General features: G+C 36.3%; 1 protein-coding gene across 13 annotated transcripts in view; it reads left to right on the top strand.

Moving 5' to 3' along the window:
• PARD3 (par-3 family cell polarity regulator) overlaps positions 1 to 21,941 on the top strand; it is a 574,463-nt gene that overhangs the window by 417,336 nt on the left and 135,186 nt on the right. For 8 of the 13 annotated variants that reach the window (XM_040248382.1, XM_040248385.1, XM_040248389.1 and 5 more), the window contains 2 exons: positions 3,828 to 3,938; positions 13,967 to 14,209. In XM_040248382.1, coding sequence (XP_040104316.1) covers positions 3,828 to 3,938; positions 13,967 to 14,209 — 354 coding nt within the window. Of the gene's footprint in view, positions 1 to 3,827; positions 3,939 to 13,966; positions 14,210 to 15,139; positions 21,693 to 21,941 lie in introns of those variants that run through there. The other 5 variants (XM_040248390.1, XM_040248388.1, XM_040248387.1 and 2 more) reach the window with 2 other exon arrangements.

Below are 21,941 nucleotides of genomic sequence, written 5' to 3'. Positions count from 1 at the left end.
ATGCCTTAAAGAAATCACATAATTCATTAACTAAAGCAGGCATGAAGGGAAATGTCCAGAAGCTAACCTATACACATGTTATCTATGGTTCATTCACTTTTTTCCTATATTAATTTGAATCTGTAATTTTAAAAAGGAAGGTATAGCAATTTGATAATAAATTTACAAATAATAATATATTATATTCTGATGATTGGCAGCAGCCTGAAAAGTAAAAAAAAAAAAAAAAAGTCTGTTGCTAAGTTGTGTCTGATTATTTGTGACCACATGGACTGTAGCCCACCAGTATTCTCTGTCCATGGGATTTTCCAGGCAAGAATACTTGAGTGGCCAGCCAGTTCCTTCTCCAGGGGATCTTCCCAACCCAGGGCAGGCGATTCTTTACCACTGAGCCACCTGAGAAGCCCCAGCAGGCAGCCTAGGAAACAGATATTTTGCCAACAAATACAATTAAAGAAAAATGCAGTTCTTTAATGAGTTGGGATTCACAGTTTTTTTTTTTCTTTTTAATTGTGTATTTTAGATTAAAAAAAAAAACAACTAAAACTTGGTAGACTGAGTGAGAAAACTGAAACTTTCTTAACAAAATAGGACAAAGACCATTTGAAAAAAAATATCTTGACAATAACTAATTAAACTCAGTGTTAGATTGGGGCTGAAAATAGCTACACTGCTTTAAAACATGGAGAAGTCAACCACCTCAGTTTTCTCCTGGATTGTTAACTCAAAGGGCAGATTCTTGTAAGATTGAGCTGCACCACCTACTCCAGTATTCTTTGACTTCCCTCGTGGCTCAGCTGGTAAAGAATTTGCCTGCACTGTGGGAGATGTGGGATCGATCCCTGGGTTGGGAAGATCCCCTAGAGAAGGGAAAAGCTACCCACTCCAGTGTTCTGGCCTGGAGAATTCCATGGGCTGTGTGGGGTTGCAAAGAGCTGGACACGACTGAGCAACTTTCACTTTCACTTTGGTTCAGATAGATCATATTGCTGGTGCCATGGTAGTGTTTCTCAAATATGATACAGGATTGAGCGTATATAATCCAGAATGAGAACCAGTACCACAAAAGAAAAAGGTCAATATGGTGACAATGTAATGTTTGAAGGGTATTTATGAACTGAGAAACTAAATGGTTAAATGATTTACCTTAAGAATCCCCATTATAAGTAAATGTGATGCATTAAGATGTGAACTTGGACATTTTTCTTGAAGTAGAATTTAATGCCTTTCATATTTCCAGATGCCTCAGTGTTGCAGAATTTTCACAATGGGATTCACATGGGCTTTAAATAACATCTACATGCTAACGACACACAAATTAATTTGTCCAGGCCTGAACTCTTCCCTGAACCCATTGTAGATGCTCAATAAATTTCTGTCAAATGAATGAACATTATGTTTTAGATGATGGCTCCTCCTGAGATGTGTCAGTTGTTTTGGTTTGCTTTTTTGTTAATTCATTCTATAAAGATAGTCATTATGAAATTAAAAGACTCTTGCTCCTTGGAATAAAAGCTATGACAAACCTAGCAGCATATTAAAAAGCAGAGACATAACTTTGCTGACAAAGATCTGCACAGTCAAAGCTATGTTTTTTTCCAGTAGTCATGTATGGATGTGAGTTGGACTAAAAGGAAGGTTGAGCACTGCAGAATTAATGCTTTCAAATTGTGGTGCTGGAGAAGACTCTTGAGAGTCCCTTGGACAGCAAGGAGATCAAACCAGTCAGTCCTAAAGGAAATCAAGCCTGAATATTCACTGGAATGACTGATGAAGCTCCAATATTTTGGCCACCTGATGCAAAGAACTGACTCCTTGGAAAAGACTCTGGTGCTGGGAAAGATTGAGGGCAGGAGGAGAAGGGGACAACAGAGGCTGAGATGGTTGAATGGCTTTACCAATTTAATGGACATGCATTTGAGCAAACTCTGGGAGTTAGTGAAGGACAGGGAAGCCTGGCATGGTGCAGTCCATGGATTCACAGTTGGACACGACTTAGCAACTGAACAACCACCACAAAGATACTCATTATGTTTACCTCCTAGGCATTATTGATATATTGACAAAAACAAAGGAAAAAGAAAGTTTTTTATTTTTAAAGCTTTGTATTTATTAGTTTTAAAAGCATGCTACATATTTTCTCCCTTGTAAGAAGTCATTAGTTTCTGGGTTTAGGTTTCTAGGAAGTTGTTTGGTTTTTTTTTTTTTTTTTGGCTTTTTGCAATGGAAATGATCTTCTAATTTCTAAATAACATTAAAATTTAGGGATATGTTTGCTTTGTGAAAGTTAATTTCACAGGCAGTTTTCAATGCCAGTTAATGATACAGATAATTTTAAAGGAATAGCGATGGTGATGCTTTAACTATTTTCTATTTTAACCTTTTCAAAATGCTTTCCCTTACTTATTTATAACATACTGTTACTTTAGTGAACACAGGTGGTATTCCCGTGTATTCAATCACATATTTGTAATCACATTTATATGTATATATAAAAAGATGTATGCTCCCAACCATTCTAGTAATTGAGATTTCTGTCTCTTTTTTTGTTTGTTTTTAAAGATTTTCTTTTTTAAGTGAACCAGTTTTTTAAAAGCCTTTACTGAATTTGTTACAATATTGCTTCTGTATTGTGCTTTGGTGTTTTAACGTAAGGCATGTGGGATCTTAGCTCCCTGACCAGGGATTGAAACCATGCTCCCTGCATCGAAAGTCAAAGTCCAACCACAGGACTGCCAGCAAAGTCACTTTTTTTCGCTCTCTCTCTTTATATCAGCTTTGATCCTACCCTTTTACTCTTCTCTTTTTCAGTATGATTATCACCATAAGCCAAATTCCTACTTTGTGCTCAATTGAGAATTCTCAATATACTTTATATACTTGTGAATGTGTAGTTGAGTAACTGTCTATAAAAGAGTTGTTTTTTGAAACGTCTGGTGACCAAATCACTCCAGATGAATGTTATTTCTGGGGATGGAGCACATGCCTTCCAGGCAACATGGTCTGGTCTGGAGAAAAGCAGAAAAAAGCAACAGAGGAGGAAAAAGAATGGATACCAAGTCTGGGGTTTCTGAGGCATTTCGGATACCGAAGGGAATAATATTAGTGTTTTCTTGGAAAGCCTAGAATTCAGTGCCCATCTGTGGAAATGTGTGTGGACTGTTTCTGAATCACGTGTTTGTTCCTCATGTTTGTTTTTGATCGGATACAGATTTCCAAGTCAGAGATGCCACATTCGGCAGTAGCGTTTCATCAGGTTTAGGAACAGTATTTGTTGAAACTGCCTTAAAGCTTTCAGTTTAATAAGCCCAAAGTATGGTCAGAGTGTAAATTATCCTTTTTTGCTTTGAACCTTGCGAATATGACCTTGTTTGTCAGCGTTTAAAGTATGACACATATTGCCAATAAACCTGACTGTGAAAATAAAGAATAGTTGTTTGTGAAGATATCATTAAAACGATGTTTGTGGATTTTCATTCTATAGTCCTAAGAGAAACCCACTCTGATGCAGATTTTTACCCTCCGATAGTCAGTTCTATACATTTATGGACTGTCTGTTTAATAAGGATGAACCATAAGGATTTTGTTATTTTTCTGTTGGCTAAAGAAAAACAGCTATGGAGGCCATTTCCAAAGATGGTTTTTCTCTGGAAAGTTGCAATTAATGTGGATCAAAGTAATCTGTCTGAAAATATTAATACTGGGCAGGAGGCATGGGGCCTCATTTTGAGGATGCTCACACTTCGTTGAGTCCATAGGTCTTATCCCAGGAGAATGACAATGCATTTTGTATACATTGACAAGTTAGAATTTTTTGTTATCAACAGGTTTGGCAAACATCGAAAAGATGACAAGATTGAGAAAACGGGTAAAATAAAAATACAGGACTCCCTTACGTCAGAAGAGGAGAGAGTACGGATGAAGCAGGAGCAGGAAAGGTAGATTCCAGTTATTTGGGTGGACCTCATTCAAGGGAGGCGCTTTTGTTCCTTTCTACTCTTTCTTTTTTTAATATAAAGAACTTTATTTATGAAATTTGTATTTTATGCATTTATTTTTATTTTATCTTTCTATGTCAGTCCAAATACTGATGGTTGGGTGAATACAACGTAAAAACAATTAGAAGGAAAAAACCTTATTTTACTTTGTGGCATTGAAATGAATTTTATTGGTTTTGGTTAAGATCTTTGCACAGAAGATGGTAGGCCATATGAGCATGGGTATTAAGAGAAAATAAATCAGCATTAATGACCACTGAAAATGGCAAAAATATGTAATATTCTGTCTCATTCACCTATGAGTATATAGTATATTATAATAATTTTAAAGAAATGTTCATATGGAAATAAAACAGTTTTTATATATCATTAAAATATTTTGATTTTTAATAAGAATTGAGGAGGCTATTGATTTTTTACTATGTTGTTTTCCTATGAAGTCAGACATCTTTTTCCTCCTCCTGTTTTGCTATCATATTTTGTATGACATTTTTTACTTAAATGTTTCTCCATCTCTTCCTGAAAGATTGTTATCTACTGTTGAATCATTTCATGGTGGGGACCCACAGACCAATGAAATGGATGAAAATTTACTTTGATCAAGGTTATAAAGCTAAATATCATCCATAGCTAGGGTTATAACCCAACATCTCTAAAGCTAAGTCGGCTATTCTTATTATAATTCTAGAGTTGTGGCACCTTTGATCTTATTCTTAACAAAGACAGAAAGAAAAGACAGGCTTTTCTGTCAGAAGTGATTCATGTTTGGATATTTTTCATTCATCTTTCTTATACCCCTGAGGGTTATGTTTTTGTGTTTTTCTGGAATGGTGTGATTCTCTATTTGTAGCTTTGCAGTTTATAAAATATATGAGTGATTGAGTGAAGTCGCTCAGTCGTATCCGACTCTTTGCGACCCCATGGACTGTAGCCTACCTGGCTGCTCCCTCCATGGGATTCTCCAGGCAAGAGTACTGGAGTGGGTTGCCATTTCCTTCTCCATATAAAATATATAAGTGGGGGAAAATATGTATTTTTAATCTATTTTACAAAATTGAGTCTATTCTAGTTCTTCTCCAATTAAAAAAAAAAGTCATTCCAGCTTTCTTGCTTTTCTGACTCTCTAATCCTCACCAATTTAGACATCCACAAACTTAATAAACTCACTATTTTTAGAACAGGACACAGTGTTCTCAGTGTTTGAGTATGGCATTTAAGTGTTCAGTAGTATTAACATCTACCTTAAAAAACTTTCTTATCCCTTAAGGAAGAGATATACCAGGTAAATGTATGAACACAGATTTATCCACAGGCAAATATGTGATTTAGTTAGAGAATAATTTAATGGGTAGGAAGAAACATTATACTTCTCCCTATCTTGATGCCAGCTTAGGGGAAGAATGTCATTAATCCTGCACAATTTTTCATATTCTAAATATTCCCTTTTTTGCAGTTTAAGATGAACTGCTCTGTTTCAATGTGGAATTCTATCAACGTTTTCCAAAATCCTTTATAATGTATAGTCAAATTTTTACAGCCAAACAATGGTTTTACATAATGGCTTCACTTGTGTTATTAATTTGCTTAAGGCACAGTTCACCTCTCCACTTTGCTTTTAATCTGCATCTCTGTACCTCTAATGATGCAATACTTCTGGGAACTAGGTTGGTCCTAATGAATTTACAACGTACAAGAGGCCTAGAATAAAGAATATTTTAGGGTCAGGGAACAAGTGAATGGTCCATTAAAAAAAATCAATTAGCCTCATAATTTAAGAAAACTGTTTATGTTTCAATAACAGTTTTTACAAGTATGTTTTATTTAAACTCATGTCCTGTAACTGAGCAGGGAAATGTATGAGACTCATTGAATTGCATAAGTGGTACTTGTTTAGTGTTGTTATTTTGATAAAGCAATTCTGCTTTTGGAAAACCTCTTTCCTATTCTGTCTATTGGCATTGGCATTGCTCCTTTTGAGAATGAAAACTGCAGCTTCTTTGGGAAGAACCTGACTGGAGGCAATAGAGAAAACGAAATAAGCCACTGCCTATATTCTCACGACCGCTTTTCCTGCACTGCTGATGGGCAGTGAAACATCTCCTGTAATATTATTTACTACTGTAGCTATTTCAGTTCCAAAAATAATTTCAGCTGATTCTATCTAAAAATAGAAAACCTGATATTCCTTAGTTATTAGTTATGTCAGGTCCACATACCAAACTACTTTTTTTTGTCTGTATCAATCTACGAAGCCTGAATATGATTCGATAGAATATTGAAAAATTAAAAGAACAATAAATATAGTTGAAAATGATTTTTCCTACCATGTTAATATCTATTTAGATAGTGAAAGTAAGTTAGATTCTTCAGAGCAGGGGTCTGAGATGGAATTTGCCTTCATTCTTGCTCACTTCTCTGCCTTTCTTTCCACTCGCTGCCATCACTGGGAGCTGGGGTCTTAGATACATCCTGTCTACTTGGAGAAAAGAGAAGGATCCTGGTGTGAGTCTGTCTTTGGGCTTCACCAGCTCTCCCCTTCAGAACCAAAGCCTCTTTGCCTGAGGTCTTCTCTTCAGAAGTAAAACAGCAAGGGTGAAGTTTGCTGATCCTGAGATGTGCTATTTTGATTTCCAGTTTTGAGTGCTGATCCTGGTACCTTACCTGTTCAGTGATGCTGTTGACCACATTTGGTAACCCCTATTAGCTCATTTGGGCTTCCCTGGTAGCTCAGCTGGTAAAGAATCTGCCTGCAATGCAGGAGACCCCAGTTCAATCCCTGGGTTGGGAAGATCCCCTGGAGGAGGGTATGGCAACTCACTTCAGTATTCTAGTCTGGAGAATCCGCATGGAAAGAGGTGCCTGGCAGGCTACAGTCCATGGGGTTGCAAAAGGTCAGACACGACTGAGTGACTAAGTACATTTAGGGACTTCCCCCAGTAACTGCAATGCAGGAGACACAAGAGACGCAGGTTCAATCCCTGGATCAGGAAGATTCCCTGGAGAAGGGCATGGCCACCCACTCCAGTATTCTGGCCTGGAGAATCCCGTGGACAGAGGAGCCTGGTGGGCTACAGTCCGTGTGGTCACAAAGAGTTGGACACGACTGAGCAACTGAGCACACACGCACGCACATTAGCTCATTCCACCTCACAAAAGGATGGGGCTCTGATTCCCACATAACACAGGTTCAATTACATGATCTCTATAACTCTGGGCCCACTGAGCTTCAAGTATAAAGCACATCAATGGGTTTTTCTGTTAACTCAGGGTCAGAAGTAATCTTTGGCTTTCTACTGTGTTCTTGCTCTGTTGATAGCTTCATTTATATTTTAATGGTATATAAATATTGTGGTTTGGGGTTTCCCAAACAGCATTCATCAGCAGAAAAAGGGCTCCACATGCGAATATATTTGAGAAACACTTGGTTAAAAGCAGCTTATGCGTATTTCTTTACTCCATTATTTCTCAACAGCCTAATTCTGTTCACGTACATTGTGAGTCACTAACATGTGTGTGGGCATGTTTGTGCTAAGTTGCTTCAGTCATGTCCCAGTCTGTTTGACACTGTGGACTGTAGCCCGCCAGGCTCCTCTGTCCATGGGATTCTCCAGGCAATACTGGAGTGAGTTGCCATGCCCTCCTCCAGGGAATCTTCCTGACCCAGGAGTTACATCCACGTCTCATACGTCTTGTGCATCAGCAGGCAGGTTCTTTACCACTAGTGCCACCTGGGAAGCCCACAGCCTAGAGAATCATTACTTCCTAACTTATTTACTCATAGATATACATCCTTCTTCACTATTTTTTCCCACAAAGTACTAGTATCTCGCAGAATTAAGAGTCATTTGGGAAATACTGATGACAAGTAAAGACCAGTGGCTCCTAGTTTAGCCATGTCCAGCTCATTTATCTAACTGGCTATAGAAATCAGAATTGAGTTTTTTTTTTTTTTTATGATGACCACAATAAGTTTAGTGAACATTCATCATCTCATATAGATACAACATTCAAGAAATAAAAATTTCTGGCCTTTTTGCCTCCAGTTTCCAATCACTGGCATTTCTCTTTTCAATTTTACCAAATGTTTAAAATATCTGCTTTGAGTAAGTTCTTGAAATTTTGATAGGAACTTTTTTGTGGTCTTTGTTAGTTGATAAGATCCTTTTCAGAGATGGCATGTGTTTATTTGTTAGTTTTTGCAGGATTATCATTTAAAAAATATGTATCAGAATATAGCAGTAAGGTTTCTTTAAAGTGCATGAATAAGAATTAGTGAAATTACAGAAGGAGTGAACTATATAACAACAATAGGTGCATTCCCTGTGCATCTAAAAGAATAAACAATTTTCACTTCTTTTTGGCTTGAAACTTAGGATTCAGATTCCCTGAATTCTGACATCAGAACCCAGATATTCTGGATAATTTTTGCATGCAGGTCACATATTGTCATTCAAATACAGCTCAACTTTTAAAGCTTATCCTTTTAATGGAACAATATATTTTTCTATAATTTAGCAGGGTTCTTCATATTTTCTCTGGCCCCTTAAATCCTTCAGAAAAGTCAGTTGTAATCAATGAGATTAGTTCATCAGACGTATTTTAAGAACTTATTGTGCAGGTGAACAAATTTTTAAAGAATCTATTAACTTCATGGAAGTCCAAAATAGACCAATACTTGGGCAAATTGAAACAGATTTTATTGACAGTCTGTAACTGGAGTAGGAAAGTCAGTTTTATTTTTGATTAGAGCTTTCTTAGATTTGGCATTATAGCATCTCTTTGAGTTGGAAATAATTGTAGTTGATTTGACATTTGTGAAAGCCGGAATGTAATGTCAGTGAATGAGCAAGTATCTGTGAGAGAGAGTAGTGAGTGTGTGAGTGTGTGTGTGTGTGTGTGTGTGTGTTGGTTAGTCAAATATCATTCTAGTGGTTTATTAGCGTAAAAGAGAAATTTTTCTTGTTCACAATATATTAAATAAATAAAATGATGGTATAAAATTTTTATTCTTATTATAATTCTTCCTCTGTCAAGAATTTCTTACCTTTGTTAAGATGGAGAAAAGATTTAAACCTCATAACATTAAAAAATCAACATAAGACATTATAATCAATTGTGAAAGTTGATGACCACAGAGCTTTGGGAAGGGGAGAGGTTGGTGGGGCTGGAGTTAATAAGGAACACTGTACAGAGATGATAATTGGGGTCTAGATCTAGTTCTCAAGAACTCAGCATTTAGCAAAGTGAGTAATTCTGTCCCCATGCCTAGACAAAGGGCTGCTGATGGGTGTACTTTCTTGGAACTGCATAGATTCTGGAAAAATTGTGGTTGTGTTAGTGGATAGTATTGTCTCTGTGAATGCTTTTCTTTGATCTTTTTTTCAACTTTTAATTATTTTATATTATAAATCTGCTGTTTCCTCATTGTAGCTTTGAGGGATGAAGTTTTGACTTCGCCATCCCTAACCTACTATAACCACTGTGGTTTTTAACAGCTGCCTTCTTCCCTTGAATTGGAAATGCATCTTTAAAACAATTGTTCCTATTCAAAAATATTTTCTAAGAATCCATTCAGAACATGGAAGGCTTTTCCAGTCAACGTTTGCCCCAATACTATAAACATATTAAAATCCTACTTAAAATGATAACTCTTCATATTTAGTGGGATATCTTCCTTCTCTGGGGAATTCAGCATAATACTCCATTGGCAGCATACATCTAGGTAGATGGCAGTTGTTTGATTTGCCCATCAGGGTAAGGTGAAGATTGAAGATTTTTGATGTCTACCATTTGCTCAACTGTTTTGAGGGGCAAGTCAGCATTCAGTCAGTTGACCACAAACCTCTCTTTGGTCAAACAGTTTTTTCCAGTTGCCTTGTTGCTTACATTTCATTCGGCCATGAAAGTAGGATTTTATTTGATGAATTTCTCTAATACTGGTTTTTAGAGAGGAAATGTTGTTGGGAAAAGATCCAGGAACTTTGTTCCCAGAATCAGGCTTCCATATGGTAGTACAATAAGTTGGGGGACAAAATGTTACCCAAAAGAGTTGATTTCAAGCTCTTGAACATTGTTTTGAAGATAATTTACACTTATCTAATATGTAGCAATCTGAAATGTATTTTAATTTGTATGATAAAGTAATATTAGTATATCCTATCTTTTTTTTTTATCCTGTCTTTTGTAGATGTTAAAAACGATGTGTGGTGTTTTTTTTTTTAATTAAAAACATTAAAGGTCAATTTCTGCTTCTTGGAGTTTTAAAAAACTTATTATTCAGAACATTCCATGTATTGAGCCTTCATAATGTTGGAGGTAGAAGTATTTTGAATACAGTAGAGTAATTTAAGGAACCATTGATTTTTCTATCTTGAGAAGTTGGTTCCTTAATGGTAGTGCTTATTAAGCTTTGTGTCTTTTCTGGATATGTAAGGACTATACTTCATAGTCATAAAAAAGTTATTTTCATTTTACTCTACAGCAATTAGTGTTAAAAGCCATTTATTGTAAAAGCAAAAATTCTAATGAATAGAAATGTTACAAGAACAGAAGTCTTGTGTGTTTTATCTTCATCATGCATCATCCATTTTAATTAGAGAAAAGGGTGGTGAACACTGTGACAAGAGTCTGGGATGAAAATCATTAATTGATGTCAAGCTGAAGAGAGACTGTTAGCATGAATTTAGTGACAGCAGGAAATAAATTAACCTTATTACTTTATTTAGTCTATTACATTATTTTGTGTATTATTTTCTATGCAGGTTCAAGGCAATTTCATTATCATAATGGAAAATACTTTTTTTTTCTAACAAAAAAGAAAGGTGTGAATATTTATGTTTGAATATACCAAATTGAAATGATAAATTCTTTATTAGCATTTTTAAAGGTCTTAATAAAAAGTTTTAGTAGTTTTCACATTTTTTTCTTAACATTCCAAGAATTGGGAAATAGTGGCTGAATGTGTTGCCCATCCATGTCAGAACAGCTGTCTGCCATCATTTAAACCTCAGAATGGTTCTCTTGTTCATGGCTCAGAACGACTTTCTGGGCTGCTTACATCAATAGACATTTATTTCTTTGGCTAAGTTTTGTGCTAATCAGTTACTTTTGTCATTGCTGAGATTTGGCCTGAGATAAATTAGATGGATACTGCTAAACAACAACCTGACTGTTCAGGAAAACGGATGAGTCTTACATCTTAGGGATAATTTGTGACCCCAGGGTCACCGTAAAACAGCAGAGGGGGTGTCCTTTTATAGCATTGACCATCTGGAGCTGTTAAGGGCTACACTGCCAGACACCCTGTTTTTGAAAAGTTTCCTTAAACTATGTGATTTTCCTTAAACAAAACCATTTTCTCTCCTGAACCCCCAATTTTTTTTTTCTGAAATGAGAAAAATATGACAATGAAAAATAAACATGAAAATATATGACATGAATATATAACTTCTGGTTGTGTTGTGGTCTCTTTTCTCACTTATAATAAATAAGACATTCAAATGTAAAAGTATAAAATAAAATCATTGTGTGAGTTTTATTGGCTGAATTGTCACTAAAGTGCACCAAAACCACAGTGCATTCCTCGTTCTAAAGCTCTGCTTTTAGTGCCCTTGATGCAGCAAGCTTTGTTAGCATCTATTTCTAGGATGAACATTAAAATACACATCCGTTCAGGGTAATTAACCAGATTTGTCAGTTCTTTGAGTTCTATCCCACTGTCAGTGGCCACAGGTAAACTGTGGTTTTACATTTTACATTTAAATTTGTGATCCATTTTTAGTTAATTTTTGTATCAGGGATGAGGTTTAAATTCAAAGTGGGTTTTGCTCTGTTTGGTTTTGTTTTCATTTTTGCCTATGGATGTCTAATTGCTCCAGTACTATTTGTTGAAAAGACTTATTTCATTGAATTGTTTTTGTATAATTATGAGAAATCAATTGGCCATTCTCATAAGCTCTTTCTGAGTTTTTTATCCTGTTCAACTGATCTAAGTGATCAACTGATCTCCCTCCATAGAAACCACACCATTAAGTGTGATTCCTCCCACTTTTTTGTTCTTATCCCAATTGTTTAGCTATTCTATCCTTTGCCTTTTCATATAAATTTAAAAATAATCTTGTTTGTATCTACTAAAGTCTTGCTGGAGTTTTATAGGAATTACATTAAGCTGTTTATCAACTTGGGGAGAACTGACTTTACTATGTTGAGTCTTTCATTCATGAAAATTATATGTCTCTCCAGTTTTTAGATCTTCCTTGATTTCTTTCATCATCATTGTATAATTTTCAGCATATAAGTCCTGTATATGTTGTGTTAGGTTTACACCTATGTATTTTATTCATGTCTATAAACAAACCTTTCTAATCAGTGTATTTCATTCTTTTAGTGGTTGTAAATGACATTTTAGTTTAATTTTGGCATCTGTGTTCACTGCCAACATATAGAAATACAATGGATTTTTACTTATTAATATTGTATTACTATTCTGTTACCTTACTGAACTTTCCTTTTAGTTATAGGAGGTTTTTTGTAGATTCCTTGTGATTTTCCACAAAGACCTCCATGCTGTCTACAAATAAGAATGGTTTTATTTCTTCCTTTCCAATCTGTATGCCAGTTATTTCCTTTCCTAAGCTGACTTCATTGTCTAGAATTTCAGTATGTTGAGTTATGTGGTGGGAGCAGATATCCTTACCTTTTTCCTGATCTTAAGGGAAAGCATTCAGTCTTTCTCCATTATGTTATCAATGGGGTTTTATAGATGCTTTTTATCAAATTTAGGAAGTTAAGTTTTTGCTCTATATAGTTTTTTTGAGGAATTCTCTCATGATGACTATTGAATTTTGTCAGATGCATTTTTGGCATCAGTTGATATAATCTTGCAACTTTTCTTCTTTATCTATTAATATGATGTATTACATTGTTTGATTTTAAAAAATATTGAACCAGCCTTGCATTCAGGCAATAAACATCACTTTGTCATGGTGTATAATTCTTTTTATATATTACCAAATTCTATTTGCTAATATTTTGGTAAGGAATTTTGTTTCTATATTCAAGAGAAATACTGACCTGTGGTTTTCTCTTTTATTAATGGACTATGTTCATCTGATTTTGTATCTTTTCTGTATTCTTTTAAATACATTTATGTATCATTTACTCTAGCAGTGGTAGAATATAAAAAAGTAAATAACTTTGCAATAAAATGTTAAACACAGCCCAAAGTATTGCTTTTATAAATAAGACTTCACTTTTAAGTAAATATTTAAATTTATAAGTATGTAATAGAAATATTTTTTCCTATTAAAAGTTATCAAAATTCTATCAAGGGTTGTTGAATTATCTTCAGCTAACTAAGACCAGCTTAGCACAATATCAATAGATTGATTTCAGAATTTGGTTGAATGCATGCCTTCTTGCCCTTAATCTCAGGATTTTGCGAGCTCTGTATAATCACAAAAAGTAAAAGTCAGTATCATTAAACTGTGATCTTTTGCCACTAATAAAGAATAATAGTGTGGATTCATACTTAAGCTTCAGAGTATGTTGAATGTGTATGGTATCGCTACAATGAGAAGATTGTACACGTATATACATACATAAATGTATGCAGATACAGTATATGTGTGTATAACTTTTTAAAAAGTGACTTTTTGCCTCAAAAGTTTTCATGAATAAAATGAAGTGGATGCCTAAAACTATTCCTAGTGGATTTTTAGAGTTAGTTAATAAGTGATAATTAAAAATAAGATGTAAATTATGTCTTATTGACATGAACAAAGCTATCTGAAATGATAATTTTTGAGAATCTATGACATTACCTTGATAATCTAAAATGAATATAACATTGTTTATCCTATCCAGCTTCTTAGAATTGCTTGAAAGAATATGTATTTTGATGAATGTTCTATATCCAGTTCTTAGGAAAGGCATAGTTTTTCTTGCTCCAACTTATTTTAATTTTACAGGATTCAAGCCAAAACTCGAGAATTTAGGGAGCGACAGGCTCGGGAACGTGACTATGCTGAAATCCAAGATTTTCATCGGACATTTGGCTGTGATGATGAGCTGATGTACGGGGGAATTTCTTCCTATGAAGGTTCCATGGCTCTCAGCACCAGACCCCAGAGCCCAAGAGAAGGGCATATGATGGATGCTTTGTATGCCCAAGTGAAGAAGCCGCGGAATTCCAAACCTTTACCTGCAGACAGGTAGGCTCCAGGAGCACTCAGAGTATTGCTTCCAAATCAGCTATTATATAGTTTGTGACAAGGGAGTAGATTGTTCATCAATTCTCAAGCAAGAACTGCCTTTTATTAACAGCCTTTAAAAAGCTGTTGTGTCTAAGAGCATCGAGTTTACACAAATCAAAGCCTAATGGAAGGAACAGTAGAGATTTTGATAGCTTGTCTCATGATCCCAGCGTATTTCATCTTGTTCTTAAAATGGTTCAGATGGGAGAACTAACCTGTAGTTTAAAACTCAGATAAGAAAAAGTTGAAACTGGTTCTTCAATTTAAGACTTTTTTGTTGTTGTGAGGTGAGCCTCTAGTTATGATAGTTAAATAGTGAGCAGTGACATGATTTGTTTTAATTATGGTTTATTTGGGCCTTTTTTTTTTTTTTGATGACATGATTTTCATGTCATGAAAGAATTACTGAATGAGATGTATAGTATAGCCAGTCTTCAAACTGCTCGTTAACAAACCGCAGGTCTGATTGTGTACATTAGTATAGCACAAAGGAGTGTGATGCTAACGCTATGTTAATGGTTATATATTTATTTCAAATTTTATCTGAAACAATTGAGAAACATCTTTTTCCATCCCTCATTTATATATTCAGGCACCATATAAAATTTAGTTCATGAAGAAAATAGTACTCATTTCTTTTTATCTGAAACACGTCCATGCTCTTGTCATAAACAATACATTCATTCCATCCCATCTTATAATGGTGTCTTATAATCATTGCTCTATAGTGGAGCTATGCTTTGAACATTAAAAATAGTAGGTTTCCCTTCAAACTAGTGGTTCCTTAGCATGTTCTTAAAACACAGATGGATTAACCCTTTTCCAAAATCAAAATTCTGGAGACATCACAGAAATTTAAATTTTGTGTTTTGCAATTATTTTTTTCAGAGATAAGCTGTCCATTGAACAATGATATTGCTAATCCAAAAAGCTGAGAATTATGGTACCTGTGAAGTATTTCTTCATCAACCTATAACTGAATATGAATTTGGCTTGGAAATAATGGCTTTACCTCCATTGCCTTTTTCTGTCAGAATGAAAGCTGTAAAAAAGTGTTTCTCAGACTAGAGTAGCATAGAGACTCTTCAAAAAACGATCTCTTGATACTGCCATATAGAATTAAATTGTTTTGATTATAATGTTATTTAAATATGTATAAAAATAAAATAGGGCTGAACTCCTTCTGTTTATAGCCATTATATAACTATAAAACCAAACATCTTTACAAATTAAATACAAACAAAACAGCAAAACCATTACATGCAAATGAACAACATTACTTTAATGTGGCCAATAATGGTTTTTTTAAAATCTGAAGTCTCACACAAATCATGAACAGGAACATGGTGGTGGTTGCTCCATGGCAGATTTGTTTCAGTTTGTTTGCCTCACAAGCCAAGGGCTGGCTCAGTTCAGCCATCGCTCTTCTCAGATTCTGCGGTTCTTTTGCGTGTCTGTAGCCGGGGATCTTTGACCTGTGCACCCTATCCGTGTATCCTAAGGCATGAAATCCAACCGGCTTCTCTATCATTAACTCAAGACATCAGTGAAAGTAGCGTTTCTTGATGCCTCTGTATGTATAAACATAAAATTCAGACAGGGAAATAACATACAAGGTGACCTAGAATACAGTTCTATTAACTTTCTAAAAAGTTAAATAATGAAAACATAAACTTGAAACTCCTCAGAGAGAGTTTATACCCAGTAAAGAATCTCCCATCAACTAACTAAATTTCACCCAAGTTTGCTGTTGGTGTCAGATGAACTTTGCTATTCAAATTTTTGGATTTCATGGGAGCATCTCCAGTCCATTGACAGTGTGAAGTGTAGCCTGAATCTGTTGTAGCCCAACATCTGTTGGGGTGTTTATTGTTCAGTAAGAAAGCCATATTCTGAATTTCACTGCTTATCATTTTGATTGATCTGATGTAAATGTGGATCTGGTAGCCCCACATGGAAATAACCAGGGATCATTTATTAAGTGCTGTGAATTTGAAGTCAGAATGGAACCCTTTGTCCATTTCCACATATTATTTATGAAATACTTTATTCTAGAATGGCTTCATACCCTGTCCGGCAGTATGTCCATGCCTGTTTAATTGACTTGACGTGTGTACTGTTATCTGACTGTACCCTTTGGTCATAGTGTCATTGTTATTACTATTTATTAATGCTCTTGATAACATTCTGTGTTTTCATATTGGGTGGATGCCAGAGAAGCCAGACATAGTCTTCTGTTTTCTATGAATGACAAAGCTCAAACATACAAAAGTTTTGGTGTATTTAACTTTTATCCTGCTTGTAACCAGGTTCTATTGTCAATGATTCCTAATCCTATGTCTCTTTGGTAGAGTGTATATCCTATTTGATTGCTGTGTCTTCAGAGTGTGATGCAGCTGATCAAAATCAAATCAGAACTCTAATATCAGTTTGTTTAATAAGGTCTGTTTACAGTGAAGCTGTGAAATAATATATAATTTCCATATTGGGTACAACTTTATCTGGGCATTCATAAATGCCCATTTTCACCTATGACCGAATCATCATTTTATTCAAAATGTCAGCCTGCAGGTGTGTTATCATAAACTTTATTCAATGTTTCTTGACACTCAGCAAAAAATTTCTTTTTGTAAGTTATACAATTTTAACCCAAAAGTTTTGTGTGCTTCGAATTCTTAAAAAAAAAATATTGATGGAATGACAGTATGTTTTCTATTATTTGAGGGCACCAACAATTCGTACTTTTATAGTAAGATCCCAGAATCTGTAGTTAAAAACTCCACAGAAGGATAGTTCTAATGGACATCTGCTGACTGTCACCATGCAGTCATTTGCCACCAAGAGGGCACTGTCCTCAAATATAATTGAAATAAAATAGTTACTGTGCTGCTATAAATCTAAATAGCAGGAAAATAGTAGGCTAGACTCCCCCAGCTTGCTGAGGACACCTTAATGGAAACATAAATACCATAATCACAAGCTTTTTGCATGCATTTTACGACTAAAGAGAAAATGCCGATTTTAAAAGAAAAGACCTCTGTGAACTTGTTTTCTCCCCCATTAAAAACTGGAATCCAGTTGTGTCAGAAGGAAGTCTGCCAAACACAGAGCAAACTAATTTTCTTAGCTATGGGCCATTATTAAACATGCGCTCTTTTTAAAAGGTTGGGTCATATAACAAAGTTGTATTCGCTATTCAAAAAGTCAGACCATTTTATTTACTTAGTATTTTTTTTTAAATCTCTGCTTTTCTTGAGATGTGAGAAAGGTATTTCAAACGGAGTCCGTCTCATTGTAATGTGTGTTTCGAAAGTTGATGCCCTTGCTGATGAATGAGCTCTACGCTGACCCCATCTCAGTGTCCCTCCTACCATCTTTGACCTTGGCCAGCTCCATCCACCTCCTCCATCTGCCTGGACCACCTCTCTCTCCCTACTTACAGAGGATCCACTTTCCCTCTTCTTGGCCAGCCCCGTGAACACTATTCCAGATCCCAATCCTACCCCTGCAAGGAGCCTGCTCCTCAGTCCCCCTTTTTGTCCCTTAGCCTGTGTGTCTCTGCTGCCACTTCCTCATAGCTGGTGAGCTTGTTGATGTCTTGATCGTGTTGCTTAAAAAAAAAAAAATCCTTTTTACCCCCTGGCTATTCTCTGCCCTATTTTCCCTCTTCACTTCTAATCCAAACTTCTTGAAAGATTAATCTAGGATTGATAGAGACTGCTGTTTCTTCTGTCCTGCATCTTGTTCTCTCCATGTGGTAGGCGGAATAATGGCCCCTGCAAAGATGCCCCGCCCTAGTCCCTGCTGGGGCTGCTGCTGCTGAGTCGCTTCAGTCGTGTCCGACTCTGTGGCCCCTGGAACCTGTAAATAGGCTCCTTCATGCAACCAAAAGGACGCTTACAGTACATTACATTAACTTAAAGTGGGGATGTTTCTCTGGATTCTCCAGCTGGGCCCAGTGGATCATAAGTGAAGAAGGCGAGAGAATCAAGGTCAGAGAGAGACTTGAAGATGCAGACTGCTGCCATAAAGGCAGGAAGAAGCCATGAGCCCAGGAGGTCAGTGGGTTCTAGAAGCTGCTAAAAGCCAGGTAGCAGGTTCTCCTTGAAAGCCTCCAGAGGAACCAGCTCTGTTAACCTGTTGGCTTAAAGTCCAGCAAAATCCATTTCAGACTTCTGACTTCCAGCACTGAAATGTGATAAACTGGAGTTATCTTAAGGCAGTAGGTTTGTGGGCATTGGGTTACAGTAGCCATGGTGTGTTAGTTTTCTAATCCTGGACTCCTGGTTCAGTGAATGCTTCTGTTTTTTCCCTCTGGGTCACTCTGGCTTCCCTGAAGCTCTGTTCTTTTAGTTTTTATGTCCAGTACTGCTGTCTCTTGCTTCCTTTCTGACTCTTCCTTCACTGTCTCTTTAGCGATTCTCTTCTGTTTGTCTCCTAATTTGGGATTGCCTGAGGAAATAGCTCTGACCACTGATAATTCCTATGTGTTCCTTTGGGTTATAGCTTTAACTGCTCTGAAGCACTGGTGATGCTTATTCTGCACTAACTCAGTCCTCCATAAACCCTAGATTCTTGGAGCTAACTACCAGCACGTGCTTTCTGTGTCTCCCAGGCACCTAAACCCCATCCAAAACCAAGTTCATTGTTTCTCAGTCCAGACCTCCTCTGCTATCATCAGCCTAATCTCAGAGAATGCTGTCACGACCCTCACAGTGACTCTAGACAATGTTTTCTTCTGCAGCCAGCCTCCCTCACCAGACATCAGTCAGTGACAAAGGCCTTAACAATTTTACATTCCGAATAATTCCGACTCCTTCTCTCCTGTTCTTACGCATGGATGCTAGCAGTCATCTCTTAGCTCTTCTCCCAGCCTCCAGTCTTGTTCTCTTCAAATTCCTACAATACCTGGAGTTTTCTATCTAAAATTAAAATCTGACATTTCATTCTCTTGCTTAAATTTGTTCTCCAGCTGCTCATTGTCTCCCAGATGCAGTCCAAGCCCTCAGCACGATGCCTATGGGCCCCGGAATCTCTCCTTTTAGCCTCATCCTTAATTATGTCATATTGGCTCACACCATACTTTTCCTAATAGAGGATCAGCCTCAAAGTATAAATCCAACTTCTTCTAATTCATGGATGAATTAAGTGGCTCTTCAGTGTTATATGTTCTGCAAATGTTACATTTTGGTGAGTAAAAACAAGCCATCACCATTCATTAAGCTATTCTAATATAGTTAGAGATGCAGCAATTAAATTAAAGGCTGAGGTGACATAAACAACCCAACAAATGAAATCTTGAAAGTAATGAAGCCATAAATAAGGTCATGGCTAATTTTAAAGACTTCTTGTTTAATTCTTTTTGTTGATTAACATTGCCTGAAACCATAATTTGTTTGGAGAACTAATGTGTAATGGGGGTTGTTTGTTTATATATTTATTTTAGCCTTAGAGGAAGTTTAAATATTTTGCAGAAATATGAGGATAAATGGAAACTATTTTAGACCTTGGTACTTATTTGGCAAGCAGTCCTCCAGCAGAGTGTGTTCGTTTTGTTTTAATGTCTTTCCTTTTGCAAGGCACTGAACTTTGGGGTCTTTGATGATGAGCTGGCCACACTTTTGGAAATTCCCTTTAGCCGCTTGGTATTTCATTTGATTTTAGCCTTCACACAGAAACTCTAAAATCCTGCTTTACATGCAACTCATCATGATAACTCATCTTTTTATTTTGACCCAACCACCTGGTTCTTCTGTCCTTTAGACAGTCCAAACCTGTGGATTCAAGTACCAATCTTATTGGTATTTAGTGGTCTTAGGTTGGTGGTTCTTTCCTTCTTGCTTCTGCACCAAGATGGAATATCAATCAGTTCTTAATATAAATTCATGAGGATTTATGTGGAGCCCTATTGTGAGATGCATTTTCAACTTCTTGGGAGACTTATTAAGATCTGAATTCAAAATCCATTTTTAAATTAACTTCTCAGATGTTCTAGAGCTTTTCCTTGGACACTTCCAGCCCTCACTGTGGACAACTGTTTGATTATTCTCTGTTCGATGCTTTTTCCTTTCTACTTCCTTTAGTGCCCCATTGTTTGATTTTGTGTAACTTAAGTAGTTGATTAGTAATGATGTTTGTTTTCTTTTCCAATCCTTAGTCCTTAGATTCTTCCACTAAAATAGATGTGGAGATAGGAGTGTGAAAATTCCAAACCTTCTGTATTGTCACAGAACAGAAAATGATTAGATAATTCATATATTCTGTGGCTCTGTAGTAATTACTTAATATACACTTCAAATTGCATAAAAGGGACTCAATAAATCTTTGTAGAATGAATGAGTGAATATTATTATATACATTTCTGTAAAACTCCAAAAATATTTTAAAAACAATTTTCTTACTTTATACCTTTCATAATTAGTTCTAGCGAATAAACTACACAGGGTTATATTGCTGAATCCTTAGGAATACAGAGTTTTCAAAATATTTGTCTTTGAAGTTAAGTACCTTGGGGTCAGATAAGCATCTCCAGGGTGGTTCCTTTTGGTATGATGGCGGAGTGGGTGGGTAGCTCTTTCAGCTTAGCTTTTTTCTGATGACACTTAGAATTCTTAAAGAAGGTTGGGAGCAGAGATGGGCAGGATGCAGAAGAAACTGGGGCTTACTGGAGAACATGGGGTATCCATGGAACAAGTTAACAGACAGCATAACTCCCGGGAGTTCCGTGGAACTGCCAGCTGTTGTGGACTCGGACAAGGACAGTGGATTCTGGCACCCTGTTTCTTGAGGCATGAGGGTTTTCTCTAAATTTCACAGTCTCCATGTGGCCTATGAAGGAAAGGAAGACCTAGAAATGACTTTGATTCTATAAAATTCTAATTCTGCTGCAAGAGAGTTCCAATTTCAGTTTTGGTTTTACACACTGTGTTGGCATAGCTTAAAAAAAAAAAAATCACCTGCTTTGTGACAGAAACTAAAGCTGAGGATAAATACTTAATTCAAATTATTCTCTTTTCCTTCTCTTTCTTTTTTTCCTTTCACGTGGATATTCAAGCTTTGCAAAGCAGTCAAGGGCTTAAACTCTTTGAACAAGCCCTGGAGTCTGGTATGGATTCTTCTTCTACCCTCTGTCCCTCCCTGTCCCCAACACTTATTTGGCAGCTACAATGTACAAGGATGTGGGAGGGGTCTGGATGCAGAAATGAATGAGATTCCCCTCCCATTTCCTCTTACTTGGTGCCATGTGACAGACCATGCCCTGTGTTATACACAGAGTGATATGAATTCAGTAGGGAGGGGAAGGCAGGTTGGGTGACACCAGACTGGTTGCCATTCCAAGTGGATTCTGGGGCCTTGCTGGAGTCTCAGGCCTGTGGAGGAATTATGCAGTTTGTGGCCTAAAAAAAAAAAAACAAATTATGCAGTTTTCTGCCTAATAAAAAAAGTTGTTTTTTCATGAGCATGATATTGGAGAATTCTCTGTTTTTTTAAAGCATCTTTTGTGTGTGAAACTTTTAGGTTCCTTGACTTAATTTTGATGCTACAGTTGATGCTTGTGGCTTTTTACATTCTATACGGATGCTCAGATGTGCCTGGCTGAGGACATTTGATTGATTTCTGTAATTAAGAAGCAACCTAACCTGCAGAAATTTGGTACAGGACTTAAGCTTGAATAGTCACAGATTCATTT

The sequence above is a fragment of the Oryx dammah genome, unplaced genomic scaffold (genome assembly GCF_014754425.2).
Source record: "Oryx dammah isolate SB20612 unplaced genomic scaffold, SCBI_Odam_1.1 HiC_scaffold_10, whole genome shotgun sequence".
In the NCBI taxonomy this organism is placed as follows: Eukaryota; Metazoa; Chordata; class Mammalia; order Artiodactyla; family Bovidae; genus Oryx; species Oryx dammah.
Note: the sequence above shows the minus strand (reverse complement) of the source record. Positions and strands in the feature narration are given on the sequence as shown.